Consider the following 24,238-nt stretch of genomic DNA (forward strand, 5'->3'; position numbering starts at 1 on the left):
ATCGATCAGTGTCCCTATGTACAAGGGACACACCATTGGTCTCCTCTCCCTGACAGGACGTGGATCTGTATGTTTACCAGCAATCGCTGGTGCCTGGCGGTCATCGAGGCCGCCGGGCATGCGCATTAGGTCCCCAGTGACGTGGTGTGTGCGCACACCACCGGCGGCACGCGTGCGATCCCTAGTGGCTTGGAAAGGCGAAGACGTCACATGACGTCCGCCCAGAACGAGAGGCTTATTGTCCCGCTATCATATGACGGCGGGCGGTAAGCTAGTGGTTAAAGTTGTTGTTAGAGGGGAGAATTTTCTGAACACCTATCAGTTTTAAATGCTGTCTGTGTGCCCTCTAAGGAGATTCATACTCTCTATTTGTTTTGGTTACCATTATTAACCACTTAAGCCCCGGACCTTTAGGCAGCTTAATGCCCAGGCCAGGTTTTGCGACTCGGCACTGCATCGCTTTAACAGACAATTGCGCGGTCGTGCGACGTGGCTCCCAAACAAAATTGGCATCCTTTTTTCCCCACAAATAGAGCTTTCTTTTGGTGGTATTTGATCACCTCTGCGGTTTTTATTTTTTGCGCTATAAACAAAAATAAAGCGACAATTTTGAAAAAAATGCAATATTTTTAACTTTTTGTTATAATAAATATCCCCCAAAAACATATATAAAAAAAAAATTTCCATCAGTTTAGGCCGATACGTATTCTTCGACCTATTTTTAGTAAAAAAAATCGCAATAAGCGTTTATCGATTGGTTTGCGCAAAATGTATAGTGTTTACAAAATAGGGGATAGTTTTATTGCATTTTTATTAATTTTTTTTTTTTTACTACTAATGGCGGCGATCAGCGATTTTTTTCATGACTGCGACATTATGGCGGACACTTCGGACAATTTTGACACATTTTTGGGACCATTGTCATTTTCACAGCAAAAAATGCATTTAAATTGCATTGTTTATTGTGAAAATGACAGTTGCAGTTTGGGAGTTAACCACAGGGGGCGCTGTAGGAGTTAGGGTACACCTAGTGTGTGTTTACAACTGTAGGGGGGTGTGGCTGTAGGACTGACGTCATCGATCGAGTCTCCCTTATATAAGGGATCACTCAATCGATACGCCGCCACAGTGAAGCACAGGGAAGCCGTGTTTACACACGGCTCTCCCCGTTCTTCAGCTCCGGGGAGCGATCGCGACGGAGCGGCTATAAACAAATAGCCGCGCCGTCGTCCCGGATCGCTCCCCGAGGGAACCCGACCGCTGCATGCAGCGGGGGGGGGGGTCCTGATCGGACCCCCGACCCGCGGAAAGGCAAGGACGTACATGTACGCCCATTTGCCTGTACGTGCCATATTGTGGACGTACATATACATGCGGCCGTGGGGAAGTGGTTAACCACTTGAGATCCGCGCTATAGACAAATTACGTCCGCAGCGCGGCTCTCAAGTGCCAAGTGGCCGTTTAAACACGGCCTTTTATGTGCATTACCCGCGCGCGCCACTGGGTGGCGCGCGGCGGGTAAAAACTGTCCCGGCGCATCGCCGAAGACCCGATGCGTGTACCTGGCAGCCGCGATGTCCGCCGGGTACACGCGATCGTCGGTGACACGGCAGGTGACAGCAGGGACGTGGAGCTCTGTGTGTAAACACAGAGCTCCACGTCCTGTCAGGGAGAGAGGAGACCGATCTGTGTCTCTTGTACATAGAGACACAGCATCGGTCCCCTCCCCCAGTCACCCCCCTCCCCCCACACAGTTATAACACACCCAGGCTACACAGTTAACCCCTTCCTCACCCCCTAGTGTTAACCCCTTCACTGCCAGTCACATTTATACAGTAATTCGTGCATTTTTATAGCACTGATCGCTGTATAAATGTGAATGGCGCCAAATTTGTGTCAAAAGTGTCCGATACGTCCGCCCCAATATCCCAGTCCCAATAAAAATCGCAGATCGCCGCCATTACTAGTAAAAAAAAAAATAATAAAAAAAATCATAATTCTGTTCCCCATTTTGTAGGCGCTATAACTTTTGCTTATTGCGATTTTTATTTTATTTTTTACAAAAATATGTCGAAAAATACGTATCGGCCTTAACTGAGAAAAAAAATAGTTTTTTTTAAAAAAAATTGGGATATTTATTATAGCAACAAGTAAAAAAAATATATATTTTTTTTAAATTGTCGCTCTTTTTTTGTTTATAGCGCAAAAAATAAAAACCGCAGAGGTGATCAAATACCACCAAAAGAAAGCTCTATTTGTGGGGAAAAAAGGACGCCAATTTTGTTTGGGAGCCACGTCACACGACCGCGCAATTGTCAGTTAAAGCGACGCAGTGCCGGACGCTGAGATTTCGCCTGGGAACGAAGGGGGTTTATGTGCCCAGTAAGCAAGTGATTAAAAGTGAAAGTAAAAGGAAATCCCAAATTTTGGGTTGTCCCCAGAAAAGTAATAGAGGGCAAGTCTTCCAATGGAGACTCTAGTTCTAGTGACCTTACTTTGCAGGGAATTCCTCTCACTTCCTGTTTTAGCTATGTAACAGAAGTGAAGGGAAATCTCCCCAGTGGGACAAAGAGGGCAAAATACTCTATCCAAAATGAAAAAACAAAGTTTTGTCTATAGTTTTACTTTTAGACCCACTATTGCTGGAAATACCCTTTGTCAATATGCCACCTTCCTGATTTCTTTCTCTGGAGTCACCGTCTCCTTCCGGGGTTGCATGGTGACCCTGCTGCATGCGCACACTTGTCTAGCAGCTCAGATCAAGCTGTTTACATCTACAGCACCACAGAGTCCTGGGAAGGTACCCCCTGCCACCCCCCCCCTTATTTTGACTTCCTGCACTGTCATAGTTCCTCTGCTCCCCGTACCTGGAAGTTCGGGGAAAGTAACACTGAACCTGGAACCAGCAGCCGAGAATAACTCAACCAAAGTGTTTTCTTTGAAATATGTACAGGGAACTGTAAAGAGGTTATTATTCATTGCAAAAGTGGGGAGTGTTTAATGTTACTTCATATAAGCTTTTTTTTAAATCGGTAACTGGAACTCCAGAAGCAGTATGTCTGTTTAAATGCAGACCATAAGTCTGTGTTACTGTAATGTTGCAAATTCTTTACCTGTGAAAGTTTTGTTATGTTGAAATGTTTTATACAACCAGCTCTAGGCCACGAACCTTTTATAAAAATATATCTCTTTCATTTTTTTTGCAGGGATTCGCAACACTAATAAGAGAATGGCCTGGAGACCTGTACAATAACAAAACCATAGTAAAAGCTTTAAAGGGGCATTTGAACAAAGACCCAAACAACCGAATACTTCTGGAGGCTCTGGCAGAATTGTAAGTTAAGTCTTCACGTATACAGATGTTTCTTCATTACACTGTATAAAGTAATCTTTTTATTACTTCTGAAGTTTGTGATCAGCAAAGGTTTGGAAGGTTATGACATTTAAAAGATTGTTTTCATTTTATATGTGCCCAATTCTGTTGTAATACTGAACAGTAGAATCATAGCACAGTAGGGCTAGTATATTAAAGAGGAAGTCTAATCAGAAGTTAAAAAGGCTTGTTAAACCCCCAGGGGACCCAGTGCATATAGCACTTGTCCCTATTAAAATGTATACAGGGGTTGCTAAGCTGCATGATCGGATAGCTTGCCCCCTCTACCCGCACGCTATCCCATTTCTTTGGAGAAAGGAGATGGACTGCTAAATGACAGCGCACAGAGGAGGAGAGAGCACAGAGCCCACATATCCGCTTCCTCCTCTGTACATCTGCAGCCCTTCTTGCTGTTTAGACTTGTCCCTCCTATGCTGCCCTTGTAGTGTGAAAAAACTGACCTCACTACCCAACAACATTACTTGAAAAATCCTTTACTCCATATCTAAGATCCTTGGTACCCATCTGAGGCATCGTGGACCTCTTGGTATCCATCTGAGGCCTCGTACACACGACCGTTTTCCTCGACAAAATCCATCAAGAAAAATGCTGGCAGAGCTTTTTTGCCGAGGAAAACGGTCGTGTGTATGTTTTTCGTCAAGAAAACTGTTGTGGATCTCAACGAGAAAAAAAGAGAACATGTTCTCTTTTTTCTCGTCGAGAGTCTCAATTTCCTTGTCGTGTTTCTCGTCGGGCTGGTTTACGACGAGAAACACGTTCATGTGTATGCTTAGAAATGCGTGCATGCTCAGAATAAAGTATGAGATGGGAGCGCACCTTCGGCAAAAGTAGCGTTCGTAATGGAGATAGCACATTCGTCACGCTGTAACAGACTGAAAAGCGCGAATCGTCTCTCACCAAACTTTTACTTAACACGCAGTAATATGAGATTAGTAAAAGCAGCCCCAAGGGTGGCGCCAATGGAATCAAACTTACCATTTATAGTGCCGTTGTACGCGTTGTACGTCACTGCGCTTGAGAACAACGAGATTTTGTCTTGACAGTGTGTATGCAAAGAAAGCTTGACAAGATTCTCGACAAGCCTGACAAGAAACTCGGCGAGGAAAACAACGTTTCATTTACGACGAGATTCTCGGTCGTGTGTACGAGGCCTCAGGTTCCAGGATGCCCAAATACCCATTATATGCCTTTCTTTGCCTTTTTGTTATGCAGTCATTATACTACTGCCGTTGCTCACTTAAATAAGTGCCTTGCACCTGCGTAATTGACTTTATTTTTTATTTATTCCCATATGTCTGACCTTTAATCTGCCATGTGGGCTGAGATAAATGTTCTTTATTGTTTAAAGTTTTTTAAGCGGCTGCGTCCGCGAAGTGTGAGCGACTAAGTTTTCTTGAAAAATCAATAAAAAATATTGAAGGGAAAAAAAAAACAACTGACCTCAGAATCTCCAGCAGCTGCCAGTTCAGCGAATACTACAGTCATAACTGGCAGTTTGCATTATGAATGACGGCAGCTCGAGAGTAGCGCTGCCATTCCTCAAAAACACAAGCTGACAGCAACACAAACTAACAGCTTTTGCTCTAGTCTCTATCAGACAAATCTAGTTGATGCCAGTTTTTGTTGTTGGCTTGTGTTTTCGTGAATTACAATGCTGCTCTTCCACCACCATTATTCATAACAGGCCGCTAGCTAATTTGAAAGAGATGACTGCAGTGATGAACGCTTGCTTGTGTTGTGATTCAAGGTGGCTGAAGAGCAACTCTGTCATTTACAGAAATAAATTAATATGATTTTTGCTTTTCACATGATCAGATCGGATTAGCAGTTTATATTAAAATAATTCCATTTCCATGTACAGTGTACTGTGGGAGACAAGATATAGTGAATGCAGGGTCCTGGGTTTAGTAACACTTTTTTAAATAACAAACATGTTATACTTACCTCCACTGTGCAGTTTGTTTTGCACAGAATGGCCCTGATCCTGCTGTTCCGGGGTCCCACGGCCGCTCTCGCAGCTTCTCCCCGCAATAGCTAACCCCCTCTGGGAAGCTCTCTCACCAGGGGGTTACCTTTTTGGGTGCGCTCCCTGTCATACACGCTGCGTCCATAGACACAGAGTGTTAGACTCGGCCATGTCATTGGATTTGATTGACAGCAGCGGGAGCCATTGGCTGTGCTACTATCAATCTATCCAATCAACGCTGAGATTCTATGGAGAAGAGAACGCCGTGGACGCGCAGAGCAGGTGAACGTCTCAGGTAAGTAAAAGGGGGGGGCTGGGGGTTCCGTGACAGCCGGGTGTTTTTTCACCTTAATGCATAGGATGCATTAAGGTGAAAAAACACGAACGTTTACAACCCCGTTAAATCTATCTGCACAGTTTACTGTTCATCCCCCTGCAAAATCCCACAAATATCTGTTGAGACTGCCAGTAAAGTCTAATGCAGCTTCCTGTGATAGTGTGGCAACAGTAGTGCACTGCTCCTGAATTCAGAGCAGCTTTTCATTCCAATATTTTTATTGAATTTCAAAAATAAAAATACAATAGAAAGACAGGTATGATCTGTCCATGCAATAAAATTCAAGTTACAGGTGCAAGTCAATAAGGACAAAACAACATAACTATCATATGACATTTTCCCGGATTTATACCTCAAACTGTCAACAGACATAAAGAAAAGGGGCTAAATCGGGACCAGAGCAGCTTTTCAATCTCACTACAGTCAAATTTGAAAATTCTGCAGGGTGCATGACTATCAGCATTGTCACTGCTGATTTAGGCCAGGTTCACACTGCTCCGACATGGAAGTCGGACAACTTCTGATCCAACTTTGCCCTATGACTTAATGTCCGACTTCCATGCGACTTCAATTAACAGGATTTTACTTTGACCTGACCATCTCAAGCCCTTTGAGTCTGATATGAATCTTGAGGGGACAATGACCCCATCCCCACAACCGTGGCCAGTGGCTGTGGGGGTCTGCGGGCTTATCGGAATCTAAAAGACCCCTTTAACAAGGGAGCCACCAGATCCTGCCCCCCCCCCCATGTGAATGAGTATGGGGTACATTGTACCCCTCCCTACTCATTCACCCAAAAAAGTGTAAAACAAAACAGTACAGTCTTTTATTAAAAATTAAGAATGTCCCCCGTCGTAGCTCCAACGTGTCTTCTTCCTCCAGTGATGTTTTCTGATGTCTGCTTCCTCTGGTTCTTCCTTTGGGTTCTTCTCCCTCCGCTGTCTTCTTCCTTTGGTGCTTCTGCCCATTCTTCTCTCTGATGTCTTCTCCCAACGCTATCTCCTGCTGTTGTGTCAGCTCCCGTTGTCTGCCATTTCTTATATAGCCATGAGGCTTGGCCATCTGATGACGTCATCTGGAGACTCTGCCTCCTTGTGGCGTCACTGCCCGGGGCATGATGGGGCTGGGATCTGGGGGCCTCCTTGTTAAAGGGGGCCTCCAGATTCCAATAAGACCCCTGTCCGCAGACCCCCACAACCACTGCCCACGGTTGTCGGGAAGAGGCTCTTGTCCCCATCAACATGGGGACATGGTGCTTTGGGGTGAGGGGGTGCAGAGCCCTCCTTGCCCCAAAGCACCCACCCCCCATGTCGAGAGCATGTGGCCTGATATGGTCCAGGAGGGGGAGGTGCTTGCTCATCCCTCCCCTTTCCTGACCTGCCAGGCTGTGTGTAATCGGATAAGGGTTGGGTATGAATTTTGGGGAGAACCCCACACCATTGTTTTTGGCATAGGGTTTCCCCTCAAATTCCATACCAGACCTTTAGGTCTGGAATTGGTCTTGGGAGGACCCCATGCCTTTAAATGTTTACTTTTTTGGCATGGAGTTCCCCTTCAAGATCCTCAGAGCACAAGTCAGATCAGTTAAGATGAAGATCTGACTTGGATGCAACTTACATCAAATCAATGGGCTGAAATCATGCCCAAGTCGGACCAAAGTAGTGCAGGAACCTTTTTCAAAGTCGGAACCGACAAAAGTCAGACCAGTTAAGACCACTCTCATAGGAAACCATTGATTTATACACGTCATGCGAAATGTGCTTCCAAAGTCAGAGCGTATGTCACATAGTGTGAACCGAGCTTAACAAGCCTGTAGCTTGTTAGTTAGAACCTGATCACGCCTAGTCCTGACCATTGCTTTATGGATTGGCGGTTTTGTGCACATTTCCATTGTCTTTAAAGGGGAAATAATAATCTAGCATAGGTGTGCGCAGCCTATTGCATTAGGGTGTGCGCCCCAAAACTCACACACAAATGCGTGTGCGTATATATATATATATATACATATATACTGTATATACAAACACTCACATATATGTACATAAAACCACCCATTTATGTGCCTGCCTGACCCAAGTGCCTTCGTTGACCTTTTTATAAAAAAATAATAAATGGATAGATTTTTGCTAGGGCATTTATTATTTTTTTAAACTGGAGACTACAAAGTATTGCACCCGTAATCAGCAGAGTGCGGGTGAAATGTCAGGCTCCTGCAGACACTGCCTACAGTTCTGTTGGCCGTACCTCTGTGTGGCTGTCATTGCAGAGCTGTAGGCAGTGTGAATGAATTACAGGTGTGCTGATCAGTGTGCCAGCTGCAGTGTTGGATTGAACTTGTAGTTTATACATTCTCAGATTCCTATGACTTAGGCCCCTTTCACACTGGACCTGTAGCCGCGGTGGCGGTATATCGCCGCTAAAAATAGCGGCGCTATACCGCCGGGATTGCCGCGGGAATCGGCCGCTAGCAGTGCGGTATTAACCCCCGCTAGTGGCCGATAAAGGGTTAATACCGCCCGCAATGCGCCTCTATAGAGGCGCATTGCGGGCGGTATTGCCGCGGTTTCCCATTGTTTTCAATGGGAAGGAGCGGTGAAGGAGCGGTATACACGCCGCTCCTCTCACCGCTCCAAAGATGCTGCTGACAGGAGATTTTTTCGTCTCCCGCCAGCGCATCGCCTCAGTGTGAAACCCCTCCGGCTTTCACATAGAGGTAGCTGGGCAGGAGTTTTTCAGGCGGTATAGCAGCGCTATTTTTAGCGCTGTACCGCCTGAAAAACTCCTCAATGTGAAAGGGGTCTCAGGCTACTTTCACATTGAGGCCCTTTGCAGCCACTATAGCGCTAAAAATAGCGCCTGCAAAGCGCCCTGAAAGAGCCACTCATTATACTCCATTGTGAACAGCTGATATGGGGCATTCGGGGGACTGCCATATTTTGTGTTCCAAAATGGTTCCAATGTTCATCTTACCAGAGAGCGTAAGCTCAGTAACTCTAAAGTAAACTCATTTATTTTTTTCTGAAAAAGCAGTGTTTTTATTTTTATGCTCATGAGCTTTTAATGCCTTTTATTTACAGACATGTATATGATCAGTGTTACAGTAAAGCTCTTGAAATTTATTTAACACTTCGGCACAAAGAGGTCTTTGAACTTATAAACAAACATAACCTCTTCGACTGTATCAAGGACAAAATTGTCTTACTCATGGATTTTGATACTGAGGTATGTAAGAATTTTCTATATGAATACATTTATTAACGTTTTAATATTGTACATAACATGTGCAATATAAAAAAAAAATATGCAGTAGTTATAGCAGAACATAATAGATCTTCTGTAATATTAGTACTGATGGGGGCAGAATTGCACATAAAATGCTCAGTTCCTGTTCCTCGTTATGTGCCATGCAATGATTGTTTCTAGACATGTGAATATAATTTTCAGCTCTCATAGGCTCTTACTGGTAAAAAAAAAAAAAATGATGGTCATTATGACAGATAATTATTGAGGCAAACTGTTTTATTTATCACTAGCTGGTAGCTAATAAGGGATATCATTTTAACTCCAAACCTATAGTGATAAAAAAAAGTATTTTTTTTCTTTGTTTTATTAATATTAATAAAATTGTTTCCAAAAAGGCATTTGATTTTTTGTTCTCAGCCCGAAACTTGCATCACAGTCTTTACTGTACCAGTCAAAAGTAACACTTTCAGTAAAGTAGGTCTGATATCTGTAAAAGAGTAGTGATGAGCTCAAGTGTGTTCAAATCTTAGTCCAAACCCACCTAACCGAGCATGCTATGAGGCTGTTACCTATACTGCTGGGGGGATTCCACGTGCCGCAGCCGCATGTATACAATGGGCATGTATTCATGCAGCTGTGGGGTAGGGAATGCCTCAGCTGCTTATAATTGGCCCAGTACAGTGACAGCTTCCTGGTTGGATCGCTCAGGTGGGTTTGGACTAGAATCTGCAAACCTCAACAAATATATGTGTAGTAGGGACTTTTCACAACATGAGCATAAAAAATGTGGTAATGAGAAAGTAACAGAGTTAAAAACAACATCTTATATGTTAAAAATAACGTTTTATGACAAGTTTTATATATTGGATATCAATGCAGCATTTTAATAATGTTGTTCTTATATTAGTTGTGAGTAATTATTATTAGGAGATGAATTAAAACAAGAAAATTACACAAAGCATCCAGCGCTCCTCTGTCCAATGTATTGCCAATTAGTCCATGGATAAACACACTAAAGACCCCTTCACACGATCTGATTTTTTGACAACAAATGTGTGATGGCAGGGTTTTGTCGGAAAATCCGATCGTTTGTATGCTTCATTGGACAATTTACCGACAACAATTGAGGCTTAAGAGTCTGTGGTATACCATCATTTATAACAATAGTGTCTGAAAGATAGATGGATGGATAATGATTAAAGGAAGACTAGATGGATGGATGGTTCACTTGTGCAGCTTCTGTAAGATCTGAGTAGGATCCCATCAAGTAGGAAATGGCAAAAAGCAGGGCACTTAGGTTAATACCAAGCATAAAAAACATCTTTATTAAAAGCAGCACACTTACATAAAAGGAATCACCAATCCACCAGTGGATAGTAACACAGCAGGTTGAGACACCAGAGCTTATTAGCTGAAGATACACAAAGGCAATGGATGGTGGCCAAGCATGCAGCAGGGGCTCCAAAGCTCCAGCAGGTAGTGTGGACTGGCTGCATCTCCAGCTGCCCTGTGAAGATGACAGCTGGTAGAATCCTATGGTGATGTCAGGAGGGGATAAGCATAACACGTTTCATTAACCAAATGCAAAGGGAAAGCTAGAAGCTAAAGGTTTAAATAGCCAGTGGGGCAGAGAAGGGGAGGGGAAAAGCCCAGAAACCAAGCTGCTGCATTCTCCGCACATGTCACAATAGTACAATACACATGCACATTATCCACTAAGTTTAATGGGAAAATGAAATTTGTAACATTTCTAAACTACAATAATAGAATGACAAATATAAAAGAACTAGGATAACATTGCCTAGCTTCCTAGCACCAGGACCAGTGATCTTCCTTCCCCTCGGTCTCCCCAGAACCACTAGGCATTACCGGTGCCTCTCAAGGACCCGACCTCCCAGTATCATCCCCCCCCCTGCACGCTTGCAGCCACCAATCCCCCCCTTAAAACAACACTTTAGCTCCTGCACGCCCCAGGAGGACCCCCCGGCGTCTCCCCCCTGAAGCCCCAGGAGCTTCCCCCCCCGCACGTCTAAACTTACCCACCTGGATAGCCCCCGGCTCGGGCCTACTCCTGGCTCGGCGGCCATCTTGCTACACCCATGTAACAGGGACATCCCTGGTTCACTCACCCCCACTCCCCTTCCATTGCCAAAATATATTGGGCCCCACCTGTGAGCTCAGGGGTGAGCTTACCCCCCCCCTCCAATAGCTCCAAAATAGTACAAACCCAGAGACCACCACCAGTGTAGCTCTTTGATTTAGGGTTCGTCCGATCGCCCCTGAGGGGTCAGGAAGGAATTTTTTCCCCTGTCGCTGCAGATTGGCATTGCACGGCTAGGTTTTTTTTTGCCTTCCTCTGGATCAAAAACGGGGAGGGATGGTTTAGCAAATTAGGGATCCACCTGGAATCCTCGCTCCTATTGCCATTTAACTACCTCCCCGATCAACTTTTAATCGTGATCCCTACCCCCGGTGTTTCTGAGATTATGGCGAATCTGAGATACTCTGCAGAAACCATCTGGGGTCTAAAGCCATCTGCCGCAACACTACCAGCCGCCACCAAACAAGCTCTAAGGAGTGAGCAACTGTTAAAAATTGATCAACCATCGACAGTTAAAAATCACACGTATTCACCCCAGCCAAGGCACATATTATGCGCTTTGGTCAACACAAGATTGGCAGTAAAACACAGACTAGAAATCCATGATTTCATTCTACAACACGATTTAGACTGCCTCTTCATCACAGAAAGCTGGCTCACAGCCGACTGCAACACCATTCTAACAGAATTGGTGCCAGCAAAATATCGCATTCAAATGCAAAACAGAGTGGGGCAAATAGGGGGGGGCCTGGCGGTGATCCACAAGATTCACCTCTAGATCATCAAACCAGTCCTTCAAAACACGCTTCCATTCATGGAAACCCTCACTCTGCAGCTGCAAACAAATCCCCAAGACACGGTCCATATTCTACTTTGCTATAGACCACCAGGCCCAAAAACGCATATTCTCACGTCGTTGACGGAGTTCATCTCCACATATACCCTAAACATCAAACACCTTTTGGTGCTTGGGGATTTCAACCTCTGGGCCAACTCTTTACTGGACCCCATCGCCGACGCTTTCATCAACCATCTGGAAGGATTAGGTCTGCAGCAACTAATACAAGGCCCCACTCATGCCTCTGGTCATACGCTCGATCTCATTTTCAAACAAGATTTGGAAATTGTCATCCTGGAAAATGAGCCGCAACCCTGGACTGATCACCATGCCATTAAATTCATAATTACCAAAAACACCACCCCAAAAAAAAACGATAAAACCGGTGACAACTCACTGGACTAGATCTCAGAAGAAGCTCCACTCGGAACTCTTCAAAACAACATTAGGGAACAAAATAAAAGCAATCCAACAAAAACAAACAGCCACAGAAACACTTTACGCCATCAACAAGGCGCTACTACAGTCAGCTGACTTAGTGGCACCAAAACGCAAAACTTGCATCCGGAAAAACAACTCCGGCTGGTTTAATGACCAGCTAGCGTTGCTAAAGCAAGAGCGTAGAAGAGCAGAAGCTGCTTGGAAAAGGTGCTCATCAGAGGAAAACCACGCCATTTATAAGAAAATAGCCAAGAAATATCACAAAGAAATCTTTATGGCCAAAAAAAAATATTTCTCCAACATCATCGCAAATGCCCTAAACCGCCCCCGCAAACTCTACAAGCTGGTCACTCAGACTATAAATCCTGCTTGTTTAGAGGCCCCCAATTCTGATTCACAAGAATTTTGCAACGAATTATTGGATTATTTCATTAATAAAATTGAAAAAATCTATGATAGTATTCAGCAAAATAGAACCGTCACAACCACCCCAGCGGATCGCACCATCTGCTGCGCCTACTACGCAGACTCACCCCCTTTATCCCGAAAGAAGACATTGCAGTCGTGGTGGGAGTCATCATCAACTCCAGACTTGACTATGCAAATGCCCTCTGTCTAGGACTCCCCAAATACCAAATCACTCGTCTGCAAGTCGTTCAAAATACAGCCGCTCGATTAGTGACCGGCAAAAAAACATGGGAATCAATCTCACCTTCACTGAGATCCCTTCATTGGTTGCCAGTCAAAGACAGAATCACGTTCAAGGCACTCTGCCTAATACATAAGTGCATTCAAGGAAACTCACCCCAATATCTATGCGAAAAAATAAAAGCCCATAACCCCAATCGCATTCTGCGATCCACCAATCAAAACCTACTCCAGATACCCAAAGCCAGGTACAAGTCCAAAGGAGATCGAAGATTTGCAGTCCAGGGACCTCGACTGTGTAACGCTCTACCAACCACCATCCGATTGGAGTTGGACCACTTGGCCTTCAGGAGAAAGATTAAAACCCATCTCTTCTGAGGTCAAGAGGTTTCCTTACCCAGAGAATGGAGACAGCACCCAGAGGGGATTCAGTTTGCATGTATTGCGCTATATAAGTTTTCTCACTCACTCACTCACTCACAATGCCAGGGTTGTCTGTCATGTGACAGTGGGAGTGATCTTTCAGATCAAGATGAAGAATAGTCCCAACATGGGGATAGTTGGTTTGTAATGGCCCTGGAGCCTTGGTGATTTACTTTTTGTTATATTGTATTAGGAAAGCTAGTACATAGTAAACGTGTGTGGAAATAAATAATGTGTAATCAGGTTATTGAAAATGTGGCCTCATGAGTTTAGGTCTGCTTTAATTAGGGTTTCATGACAATATGTAGAAGTAAGGTATATTGAAATTGTTATAATCTGTTATTTTTTTTTTATTTTTTTTTTTATTTTTTAAATAGAAAGCTGTTGATATGCTTTTGGACAATGAAGACAAGATTTCTGTAAGTATCTCCATTTGTACATTATACCTTTTGCCTGTTTTAAGAATAGATGTCTGTGTGTGTGTGTGTACATACTGAGGAGTTAAAGTAGAACTTCACCTGAAAAGGGGGGGGGGGGGAGTTCAGCTTCTTTGCATCCCACCCTCTCTTTAATTATTGGCACTTGTTGGGGGAGTGTGTACCTGGTTTATGACAGGTACCTGCTCCCACTCCTAGTCAGTTACCATATTACATAACACACAGATGCATTGTACCAGCTTAATCTTTATACCACACCTATAGAAGCTGGTGTCAAAAGAACCAAAAGCATGTGGCAGGACAAAATTACCCATTGTTCTGTGTTGTATGTCATAATATGCAAAGATAAGCCTCCTGAGACCCAGTCTACATAAACAGTATGGCACTAGCTGGGTTGACATGATCCAAAGGCAGTTTAACTGTTCGAGAAGATGCAGAAGTCCAATTATTGTAATTTTACTTAAAGTGACACTAAACTCTGGTTTAAAATTAAGAATGTGTTCTTTACTCAAAAAAAGTACATTATATTGTTCTCAGCTTCTTGCAAATCTGCAAAAAAAAATATATTTTTTTTTTGCTGCTGTGGTCTGATTTCCTGTTATAGTGGTGGCTGGCTTTTCATTCTTCATGGCTCCACTGTAAGTAATGGCCATACACTCTACGAAAAATCGTCCGAACAAACTTACGAAAAACAAAATGATAAACCAAATGATATTGCCATCATGTAATGACCGATAAATCGTTCAGTGGACATAAATACAATTTTTTTTTTTTTTTTTTTTTCATATACCTAGTGCAGAAAGTTCGGACGAGAAACACAATAACCTTACGATTTATCGTTCGTTCGGCAGAAAATTTCCAAACTTGTCCTTCGTTTTTTCAGCTCAAAAACGGCTCAACGATTATGGATTTTGTGCACACTAACTGTTCGAAAAAACGAACGAACTGTCTGAACGACTGAATTTCGGCCGTTTTTTCGTATAGTGTATGACCAGCAATAGAATGTAGCCACCTTCAGCTGCTCGCTCCTGAGAAGAACTATGGACTATAATTATAGGATTTCTAGTATGCATAGGGAAGTGCTGGAGGGTGGGGGTGGTGATAGAAGTTCAAGAGCTCACGGAGGCAGAAAAGCACAGTAGGAAACAATGTCATGAAAAATAGATTTTAGGGCCATTGAGTATTGGTCATGTATGAATTATTTTTGGGGAATAAAGAGGTTGTTTAGCATCACTTTAAACTCCATGCACGACAGAGGGTGTTATGCCAGTCTTTTACGTGTAAGAAGACGTGTAAGCCTTTCTCTGTGGGTAAAGTGAAGCAAGCTGACCACTTAGACCTACAGGTAAGCCTAGACCTGTAGGTGCAAGAAATATCTCCTTAACCTGACGCCTTAGCGGCTCCGGCTAGTCACGGCGCCAGAGCCGCGATACAAGGAAGTCACTCTGGGAGAGATGGTGGAGGAGAGGAATGAGGACCGCTCCGGGGGCTTCGATCGTAGGTAAGATATTCATAATGAGCTAGCATGCTATGCATACTAGCTCATTATGCCTTTGTCTTGCAGGGTGTATTTTTTTTTGGGGGGGGGTTTACTTCCTCTTGAACAGCATGGTGAGGCTGGGAGTGTCTACGTAAAAGCTGTACCAATAACAAAGGAGTAAAGGCACAGGAAAACATACCAATACACAAATAAAGAATAACAAACAGGCTTCTATGGGAGCGCACCAATAACTTGTATCTGATATTTGTTTCTCCTAAAAGACATTTTGATAATTATAGTCATAAGGAGTGTGTTTTAATTATAATCAAATTATAAATGTGTTATTGTTTTGTTTATTGTAGATTGATAAAGTTGTGGTGGAATTAAAAGAAAGACCAGAACTGCAACATGTGGTAAGTCATATTCCTTCATGACTTATATAATTGATTTTTTTCAAAAATGTATATGAACTATATTTCACAAAGCTGTAGATTTTTTTTTCTTTCTGCTTTTGAACTTTTCATAAAATTATTTTATGTAGAGCACCATCGTATCAACCAGTAGTCTCCACAGGCTTCAGGGATGGACGTAAAAGAGCATCATCCATATATCTAAAGAAAAAAAAATTACATGTATTTTACAGAGCAATAGTACATATAGAATAAAACAGATACTGAGAATTATTCTCTGCAAACAGCATCTCCTCTTTACTATTCCAACACCAGTTTGGGTGTCACCCTGAGCTCTGGCATATCTCTCCTGATTGATGCCAGTTTTAAATGGCAAAGCAACATGTGTCTCTGCGTTCAAGCAATGCTCCATGCTGAGCATCCTGAGAATTCGGTGTTACCCCATGACCTCTGTGGCTTCAGAGCACCCTGGGTCACCCCATGACCCTTGTGATTCTAGAGCATGGGTGCTCAACCTGTGGCCCTCCATCTGTTACAGAACTACAAGTCCCATGATGCATCACAAGGGGCTGACAATTACAAGCATGACTCCCAAAGGCAGAGGCATGGTGGGACTTGTAGTTCCACAACAGGTGAAGGGCCACAGATTGAGCACCGATATTCTAGAACATCCTGATTATCCTGTGTCATCCCATGAACCCTAGAACTCCAGTGCACCCTGAGCATCTTTTGTCAACCAGTAACCCCTAGGACTCCAGTGTAACCTATTATACTGAAACCATACATTTAGGATTTTGGAATCTCTCTTTAGGTTTAGACACTTTTCTTTGGGTGGGGGGGGGGGGGGGGGGGCAATACCTGGGTCGGTACCTTCTCCCTCTTCTGTTCAGATGGCATAGTGGCTAAGGTTTTTGGCACTTCTACCTGGCAGCACTAAGGTTGCTGGTTCAAATCCCAGCCACAACACTACCTGCATGGAGTTTGCATGTTCTCCTTCCGTTTGCATGGATTTCCTCCAGGTTCTCTGGTTTCTTCCTACACTCCAAAGACATGTTGGTAGGTTAATTGACTCCTGTCTAAAATTGGCCCTAGTATGTGTATATATGAATGTGAGTTAGGGGCCTAAAATTGTAAGTTCCTTGAAGGCAGGGGCTGATGTGAATGTGTAATAAATATGTAAAGTGCTGCGTAAATTGACAGTGCTATAGAAGTACCGGTAATGTTTGATAAACTAAAATAAAAAAAGGAAACTTTGCATGCATTTTTCAGCATTTTCTTTCAACCTAAATGCAACTGTTTTGTAATGCATCAATAGTACTTGCTTGTGTACAATATGTGTTCATTTTCAGCTATCTATGGGCAAATAGTTGCTCCTGGTAACAATTTTTTTTTTGAGTTCGGTGAGCGACAAGTTTTTTCAGCCTAGTGACCAAATTCCCAAAAATTATTCAGATTTCTCATGTTCTAGATAATTGTAAACATAAGATTATCTTAACATGACCTGGGCTGATTACCTGTTTGCTGGGGAAAAAAGTTGCATATTTGTGAACACACTACCACCAGTGCAGAAACCAGGCTGACTACTAAAGGTGCATCCTTGGACAATATTAGTGTGCATATTCATGCAAAGATTTTAGAGAAATATTGATAGGCAAGTAGCTCTTTTAACCACCATCTCTCTCTGTGTTCAATAGGACATATTTCAAGAATCGAATACGTACAAAAGCGTAACGCTAGCACAGAAAAACAGTGCAAAAAAACTGTGATACACTAATAATAATAATAATATTCTCACAGAATACAAATAATGTGAAAAACATACAGTGTGTGCCATTCACCCAGACAATAGGAGGTTAAAGCAGAACTTTGGGACATTTTTTTTCCCGATGCAGTGGGTCTGTGTCCGCACTTCCGGGGTTACCTGCTTGTTTTTGTCCAGGGGCACACAAAAAGGCTATACTTACCTGATCCTTCAATACTCTGTAACACAGCACTCTGCTACATCCAGCGATGGACCGTCCTCATGTTCAAAGCCGGTCTGTTAGCGTAATGAGGTCAGGAACAGTCAATGCACAAGGCAAGCAGGAGTCTTGTGCTCAGAGGATCAGCCGATTAGGTAAGTATATATCCGCTCTCCTCACTCCAAGACAAAAACAAGCAGTTAACCTATGCAGTGCGGGTGCTTTTTTTCTTGGAATTCTTCTTTAAAGGTCAGCCTGCCTCTCTCTGGAGCTATATATTGGATGTGATGGTGGTGTGCGTCCTTTGCCACTGATGTCACATATGACGAAACATGTAGAGAGGAGCCGAGAAGGCACAGATGCCTTCTTGCCTACTGGTGAGTGCTAAGAATTATATGAAGCAGGATTCTTATATGGTATGCAGAGCACTATTTTATTCATGTTTTTAATCCTTTTTAAATAAAATTGGTTATATTTCACTACACTATTGGAAGCATTTGTCTTATGTGCATAAACTTGGCACGCTGTCCCTGTTAAGTGTAGGAGATCTCATTTGGAGAGCTGGGCTGATTGTTTGGCTTAACCTAGGTGAATGCCTTCTTTATCTATTAAATATAATTCATCACTCGTAGCCTGGTGGTCAACTTTCTCTGGTAAGCTGCAGAGTGTTTTGTTGTGGGTATATGACGCTGGATGCCATTTTCCTGATTGAAGTCAAACTTAATTTTTTAATTCCACATGAATACCATTTGGGAAATGTTTTTTTTCCTCTTATACCTTTTGTTGGATTCTTCTGGAGATTGCAGTGTTTACACCTATCTGGACTACAGTATTTAGTCTCCTATTGTCTGGGTGGTTGTTGCACATATGTTTTTTTTTAAATATCAAAGTACCGTGTTGCCAGCTCTGGAGGTTGTTCCAATCATGGATTTATTTATACGTATGTTCCAAGAATCACACTAAATACAGGGTCACAACTGCACTTAGATAGAAGATGAAGATTGGATAGGCAATTTAAAATTCCTTGTCATGCCTGAAGCTTAAATGAAATATTATTTAGAAATCATGATTTTGTTATTGGCTATTTTTTGGTTCAAATATGTTTTCATAATATTTTATTAACTCCAGGAGAAAACCCTTGTATCCCATTCATTTCAATGGGCTGCCTTACAAACAACAAATGCAAAGTATCTCATATAGCACGTCTGCTTGCCGCGCTTGGGGTGGCATTAACAATGAATGGTGTCACAAATGTGACATGTCTGTTTACTGCAATTTTGCAAATGTTCAATTAGATAATATGTATTAACCACTTCAAGACTGGACACCCCCCCCCCCCCCCCCCCCACATCCTGCAGAGGTAATTTTGCAGATTTCAGTGCTCTCGCGCTTTGAATAATCATTACTCAGTCGTGCAACACTGTGCCCAAATGAAACTTTTATAATTTCTTGAGACAGATAGAGCTTTCTTTGGTGATATAAATCAGGTCAGAAATGGTCAGCAAATAGGCAAAGGATCTGTTCAGGTAACAGGCACAAATGTGATCAATAAACAGGCCAGGGTTAGTATGTCTGTCGGTTACCTGTATTGTTTTAGTATCTATATCTAGCTTTGGTTAGAAGTATGATTTGTTGGGGACAAACGGATACAAATCTGACAGATGACCCTTCCCCACTGTAATATGACACAAATAATAGTATGACTGCTTATTGATCTTTTATAAATTATAGGAAAAAGTTTTAAAAAAAAATACCCTTTGTTAACTTGATTACAAGAAATGAAAACAAATCTCAATCTCTCTCTCCTCTATAGATCCCCACATACTTTCAGATTTATTATTTATAATAGTTCTAATCTCACAAACTGTGGGGTAGATCCACAAAGAAAGTACGCCGGCGTATCTAGTGATACGCCGGCGTAATTTCAAAATTCCTGCGTCGTATCTTTGTTTTGAATTCTCAAAACAAGATACGACGGCATCTGGGTTAGATCCGACAGGCGTACGTCTTCGTACGCCTTCGGATCTTAGATGCAATTTTTCGAAGTGCGCTAGGTGGCGTTCCCGTCGTAATCCGCGTCGAATATGCAAATTTGCTATTTCCGACGATCCATGAACGTACGAGCGTCCGACGTCGTTTCCGTTCGGCTTTTTCCGGCGTATAGTTAAAGCTGCTATCTGGTGGCGTACTCAATGTTAAGTATGGCCGTCGTCCCTGCGTATCATTTTGAAAATTTTCCGTCGTTTGCGTAAGTCGTCCGTGAATGTGGCTGGACGCCATTTACGTTCACGTCGAAAACAATGACGTCCTTGCGACGTCATTTGGAGCAATGCAACCTGGGAGTTTTGACGGACGGGGCATGCGCAGTTCGTTCGGCGCGGGGACGCGCTTCATTTAAATGAAACATGCCCCCTACTCGCCGCATTTGAATTCCGCGCCCTTACGCCGCGAGAGATACCCTACGCCGACGTAACTTACGGCGCAAATTCTTTTAGGATTCAAAGAATAGTAAAGTAAGTTACAGCGGCGTAGCGTATCTCACATATGCTGCGCCCACGCAGATGTATGTGGATCTGCCCCTGTTTTTCTACTGTGTTGTTTAAAGCACTGAAGCAGACAATGAAGCTCAATTATGTGATCACAAACACTTTAGTCTAGGATTCTCTGCTGTAGTGCATTCTTGAATAAAGTCTCTAGATGTCACTCATCATCCACTTTTCGGAAAGCTGAATGAAATAGCTTTTTTCATAATGCTTCACTGTGTCTTTACTACTTGCTATGCAGCTGTAAATTCCTTATTGTTTAATGCCTTTCACGCTCTTTCTAGAGGGAAAATAGCACAAGTATAAATATAATATTCCTGTGGGCATGATTGCAACTATTTGTTAAAGAATTCATATTATAGGGGTATGTGAACCATTTGATTGAAACACGGTTTGATTTTAAAATGTAATAACACTCATGTTTTTTGCTTTTTTTAAGAGATTGTAATTTATGCTAATTGTGATTGAATGCAAACTGTACTATATGCTGGGAACTAGAACCATCACACACAGTAGTACTGAACCTATTGTTTTATTTTATTGAATAATGGTTTAGATTGTATTAATAAAAAATGGAATAACAAATGTTTAAAGTAAGCAGGACACTTGCACTATTTAAACAGTGATAAATAGTGCCAGATAGTGAAATTGGGATTGAATCAGTGATGTATAAGTGTAGTGAAGAGCAGAATTTTAACCACTTGCTTACTGGGCACATATACCCCCTTCCTGCCGAGGCAAAATTTCAGCTTTCGGCACTGTCACAATTTGAATGAAAATTGCGCGGTCATGCGAATTGGCTCCTAAACAAAATTGACGTCCTTTTTTTCCCACAGATAGAGCTTTCTTTTGGTGGTATTTGATCAACTCTGCGGTTTTTATTTTTTGCACTATAAACAAAAAAAAGAGCGACAATTTAAAAAAAAACACAATATTTTCAAATTTTTGCTATAATAAATATCCCAATTAAAAAAATAAAAAAACTATGGGCCAGATCCACAACCAGCGGGCGCAACTTAAATGTTCCGATTTAAGTTACACCGCCGCAAAATTTCTACCTAAGTGCCCGATCCACAAAGCACTTACCTAGAAATTTGCAGTGGTGTAACTTAAATCTGTCCGGAGCAAGGCGTGCCCAATCTAATGGGGCGAGTCCCATTTAAATTAGGCGCGCTCCCGCGCCGGACGTACTGCGCATGCTCCCGACGCTATTTTCCCGATGTGCTTTGCGTTACGTTACGTTGCGCCGAGTTTTGTGAATCGCGACGGGTAAAAAAAGATGCGGCGGGGAAAAAAAAAATAAAAAAAAAATTTGACAGCGACGCAGGAAAGAAGGGTATACTTTTACATGGTGTACTAAGTTTACACTTTGTAAAAGCAGCCCTAATTTTGCGACGGCAAACTAACACTTACGGAGAAATAATGAAGGGAAAAAGCTTTGTGGATCTCCGTAAGTGCAAATTTGCATACCCGACGCTGGATTTCGACGAGAAATGCCCCCAGCGGCGGCCGCGGTACTGCATCCTAAGATCCGACAGTGTAAGTCCATTACACATGTCGGATCTTAGGGATATCTATGCGTAACTGATTCTATGAATCAGTTGCATAGATAGAAACAGGGATACGACGGAGTATCAGCAGATACGCCGTCGTATCCCTTTTGTGGATCTGGCCCTATTTTTTTCTCAGTTTAGGCCAATACATATTCTTCTACATATTTTTGGTTAAAAAAAAAACGCAATAAGCGTATAGTGATTGGTTTGCGCAAAAGCAGATACAAAATAGGGGATAGAATTCTGACATTTTTTTTTTACTAGTAATAACGGTTATCTGTGATTTTTGTCAGAACTGTGATATTATTGCGGGCACATCGGACACTTTTGACACATTTTTGGGACCATTCACATTTATACAGCGAACAGTGCTACAAATATGCACTGTTACTGTATAAATGTGACTGGCAGGGAAGGGGTTAACACTAGGGGCGAGGAAGGGGTTAATGTGTTCCCTGCGAGTGATTTTTACTGTGGGGGAGGGGACTGACTGTGGGAGGTGACCGATCTGTGTCCCTATGTAGCATCGGTCCCTTTACACACACAGAGATCCACGTTCCTTGGCTGTGTAACGCCCAATTGCGGGTACCTGACGGACATTGCGGCCGCCAGGCCCATGCATCGGTATCTCAGTGACGCACCAGGCATGCGCATGGCCGGAGGAGCCGAGGCCGTAAAAAGACAGCCTCCCAGCCCTGTAGAGCCACCTTGTGGCTATCTTTTTACAATGGCTCGGATCTCAAGAAGTTGAAGGTGATGGGTTAGTTAGTGTCACATGCCATCAATATGAATGGTGAAGGCAATGGGTGAAGAGGGTTATTGTGTAAAGGAGCAAATGCATGCAAAAAAAGGGCAGAGTATCTGAAAATTACTACAAAAATTACTGAAAAAAAGATGTATGGAAGCACTAGGTTGGAAAGTTAGATTCTGGAAATGGATGGGTTGTGGAGTTGGTTGGAAATGGATAGAATGTCAGGGCAGGTGAAATATGCAGTACCAAATTCTAGGATATTCTGTCCCTAATATACAGATCTTCCTTCAATTCATGTCCCCATAATCACCACGATAGGGCAGGAATTAAGGGGAGATCTACACAACATGGACACAAAAGCCTTCCTACCATCATTTGACTGGGGTTCAGTTTAATCCGGTGTAACCTTCCAGCCTCTGCAGTGGTCTGTTTGTGAATTACAAATATCAAAAATATTAACAGAAACAAATTGGGGGCTGGATTGGGCTTCAATGGAGAGGTTTCCCAGGATTACTTTGTATACATTTTGGATAGCACAGTGTACCAGTGCTTCATAAATTTCAGTTAATTAACATTATGCAGCAGCAACATATTGATTGTAGTCTTCCGGAATCAAAAATAGATTACTCAGAAACCAATCCAGAATATTTTATCAACAGATGTTCAGACTGCTAACATTTATCCAAGAAAGAATATACAAAATGCTGTGTTTTTAATGTAAAATGCCTAGATTAAAGAGCTAGTAATAATTGTAATACTCAGATAGTCAATTGTGCAGAGTATCAGAATGGGAGATACGTATTTTGGATTTCACAACACGGGTAAAACTGTTTTTGAGGTCTAGAACATTAGTGCATCAAAACATTTCCCAAACATTTGTACAGTACAGTAAGCCCCCATTCACATTATTGTGTTTTTTCCTGTGTTTCTTGTCACACAATCCAGCAAAGTGCAGGTGCTTTTCTGGTGCAGTGCAGAGCATTTGTTTCCCTTTTTTAGATTTCAATGGGAATGCATAGAAAGCCCTATTAAAACGCAACTACATGCATTTTTAGTGAAATTTTTACAGTGTTTTGTGAATAAAATAAAGTCCCCTTTCCCTAGTAAAAAAATAAAAAATAAAAACATGAAGTAAAAAAATACATTAAAAACTCATGTAAAAATGCAAAAATTTGCTAAAAAAAAGTCACAGAAAAACACATAATGCAGCACCAGCTTGTGTGAACTAGGCTTACCTAGAGCAGCTATTACAATGCATGTTTTCTGACTAGCTTCAAGCTCTGGTATATACATATCACTGCAACTATCCAACTGGGATATCTCATTTGGATAGGTATCCAACTGATTATAATCATAAACATTGCATAGAAAGAGAGCTGAACTTTATACATAAAAACCTTAATTTAAATTATATTTTTCATTAGCCACAAATGATATATAGCAAGATTCAGGTACGGCGGCGCATCTTTCAGGCGGCGTAGCGTATGGCATTTACACTACGATGCCGTAAGTTAGAAAGGCAAGTGCTGTATTCACAAAGCACTTGCCTCCTAAGTTACGGCGGCGTAGCGTGAATGGGCCGGCGTAAGCGCGCCTAATTCAAATGAGGATGTGGGGGGCGTGTTTTATGTAAATTACTTGTGACCCGACGTGATTGATGTTTTTTACGAACGGCGCATGCGCCGTCCGTGTACATATCCCAGTGTGCATTG

General features: G+C 42.5%; 1 protein-coding gene across 1 annotated transcript in view; it reads left to right on the forward strand.

Moving 5' to 3' along the window:
- VPS41 (VPS41 subunit of HOPS complex) overlaps positions 1 to 24,238 on the forward strand; it is a 377,598-nt gene that overhangs the window by 293,904 nt on the left and 59,456 nt on the right. Inside the window, exons 18-21 of the mRNA XM_040353190.1 lie at positions 3,207 to 3,334; positions 8,775 to 8,919; positions 13,769 to 13,810; positions 15,671 to 15,721. Coding sequence (XP_040209124.1) covers positions 3,207 to 3,334; positions 8,775 to 8,919; positions 13,769 to 13,810; positions 15,671 to 15,721 — 366 coding nt within the window. The remainder of the gene's footprint in view (positions 1 to 3,206; positions 3,335 to 8,774; positions 8,920 to 13,768; positions 13,811 to 15,670; positions 15,722 to 24,238) is intronic.

Source organism: Rana temporaria, chromosome 5 (genome assembly GCF_905171775.1).
Source record: "Rana temporaria chromosome 5, aRanTem1.1, whole genome shotgun sequence".
Classification (NCBI taxonomy): domain Eukaryota; kingdom Metazoa; phylum Chordata; class Amphibia; order Anura; family Ranidae; genus Rana; species Rana temporaria.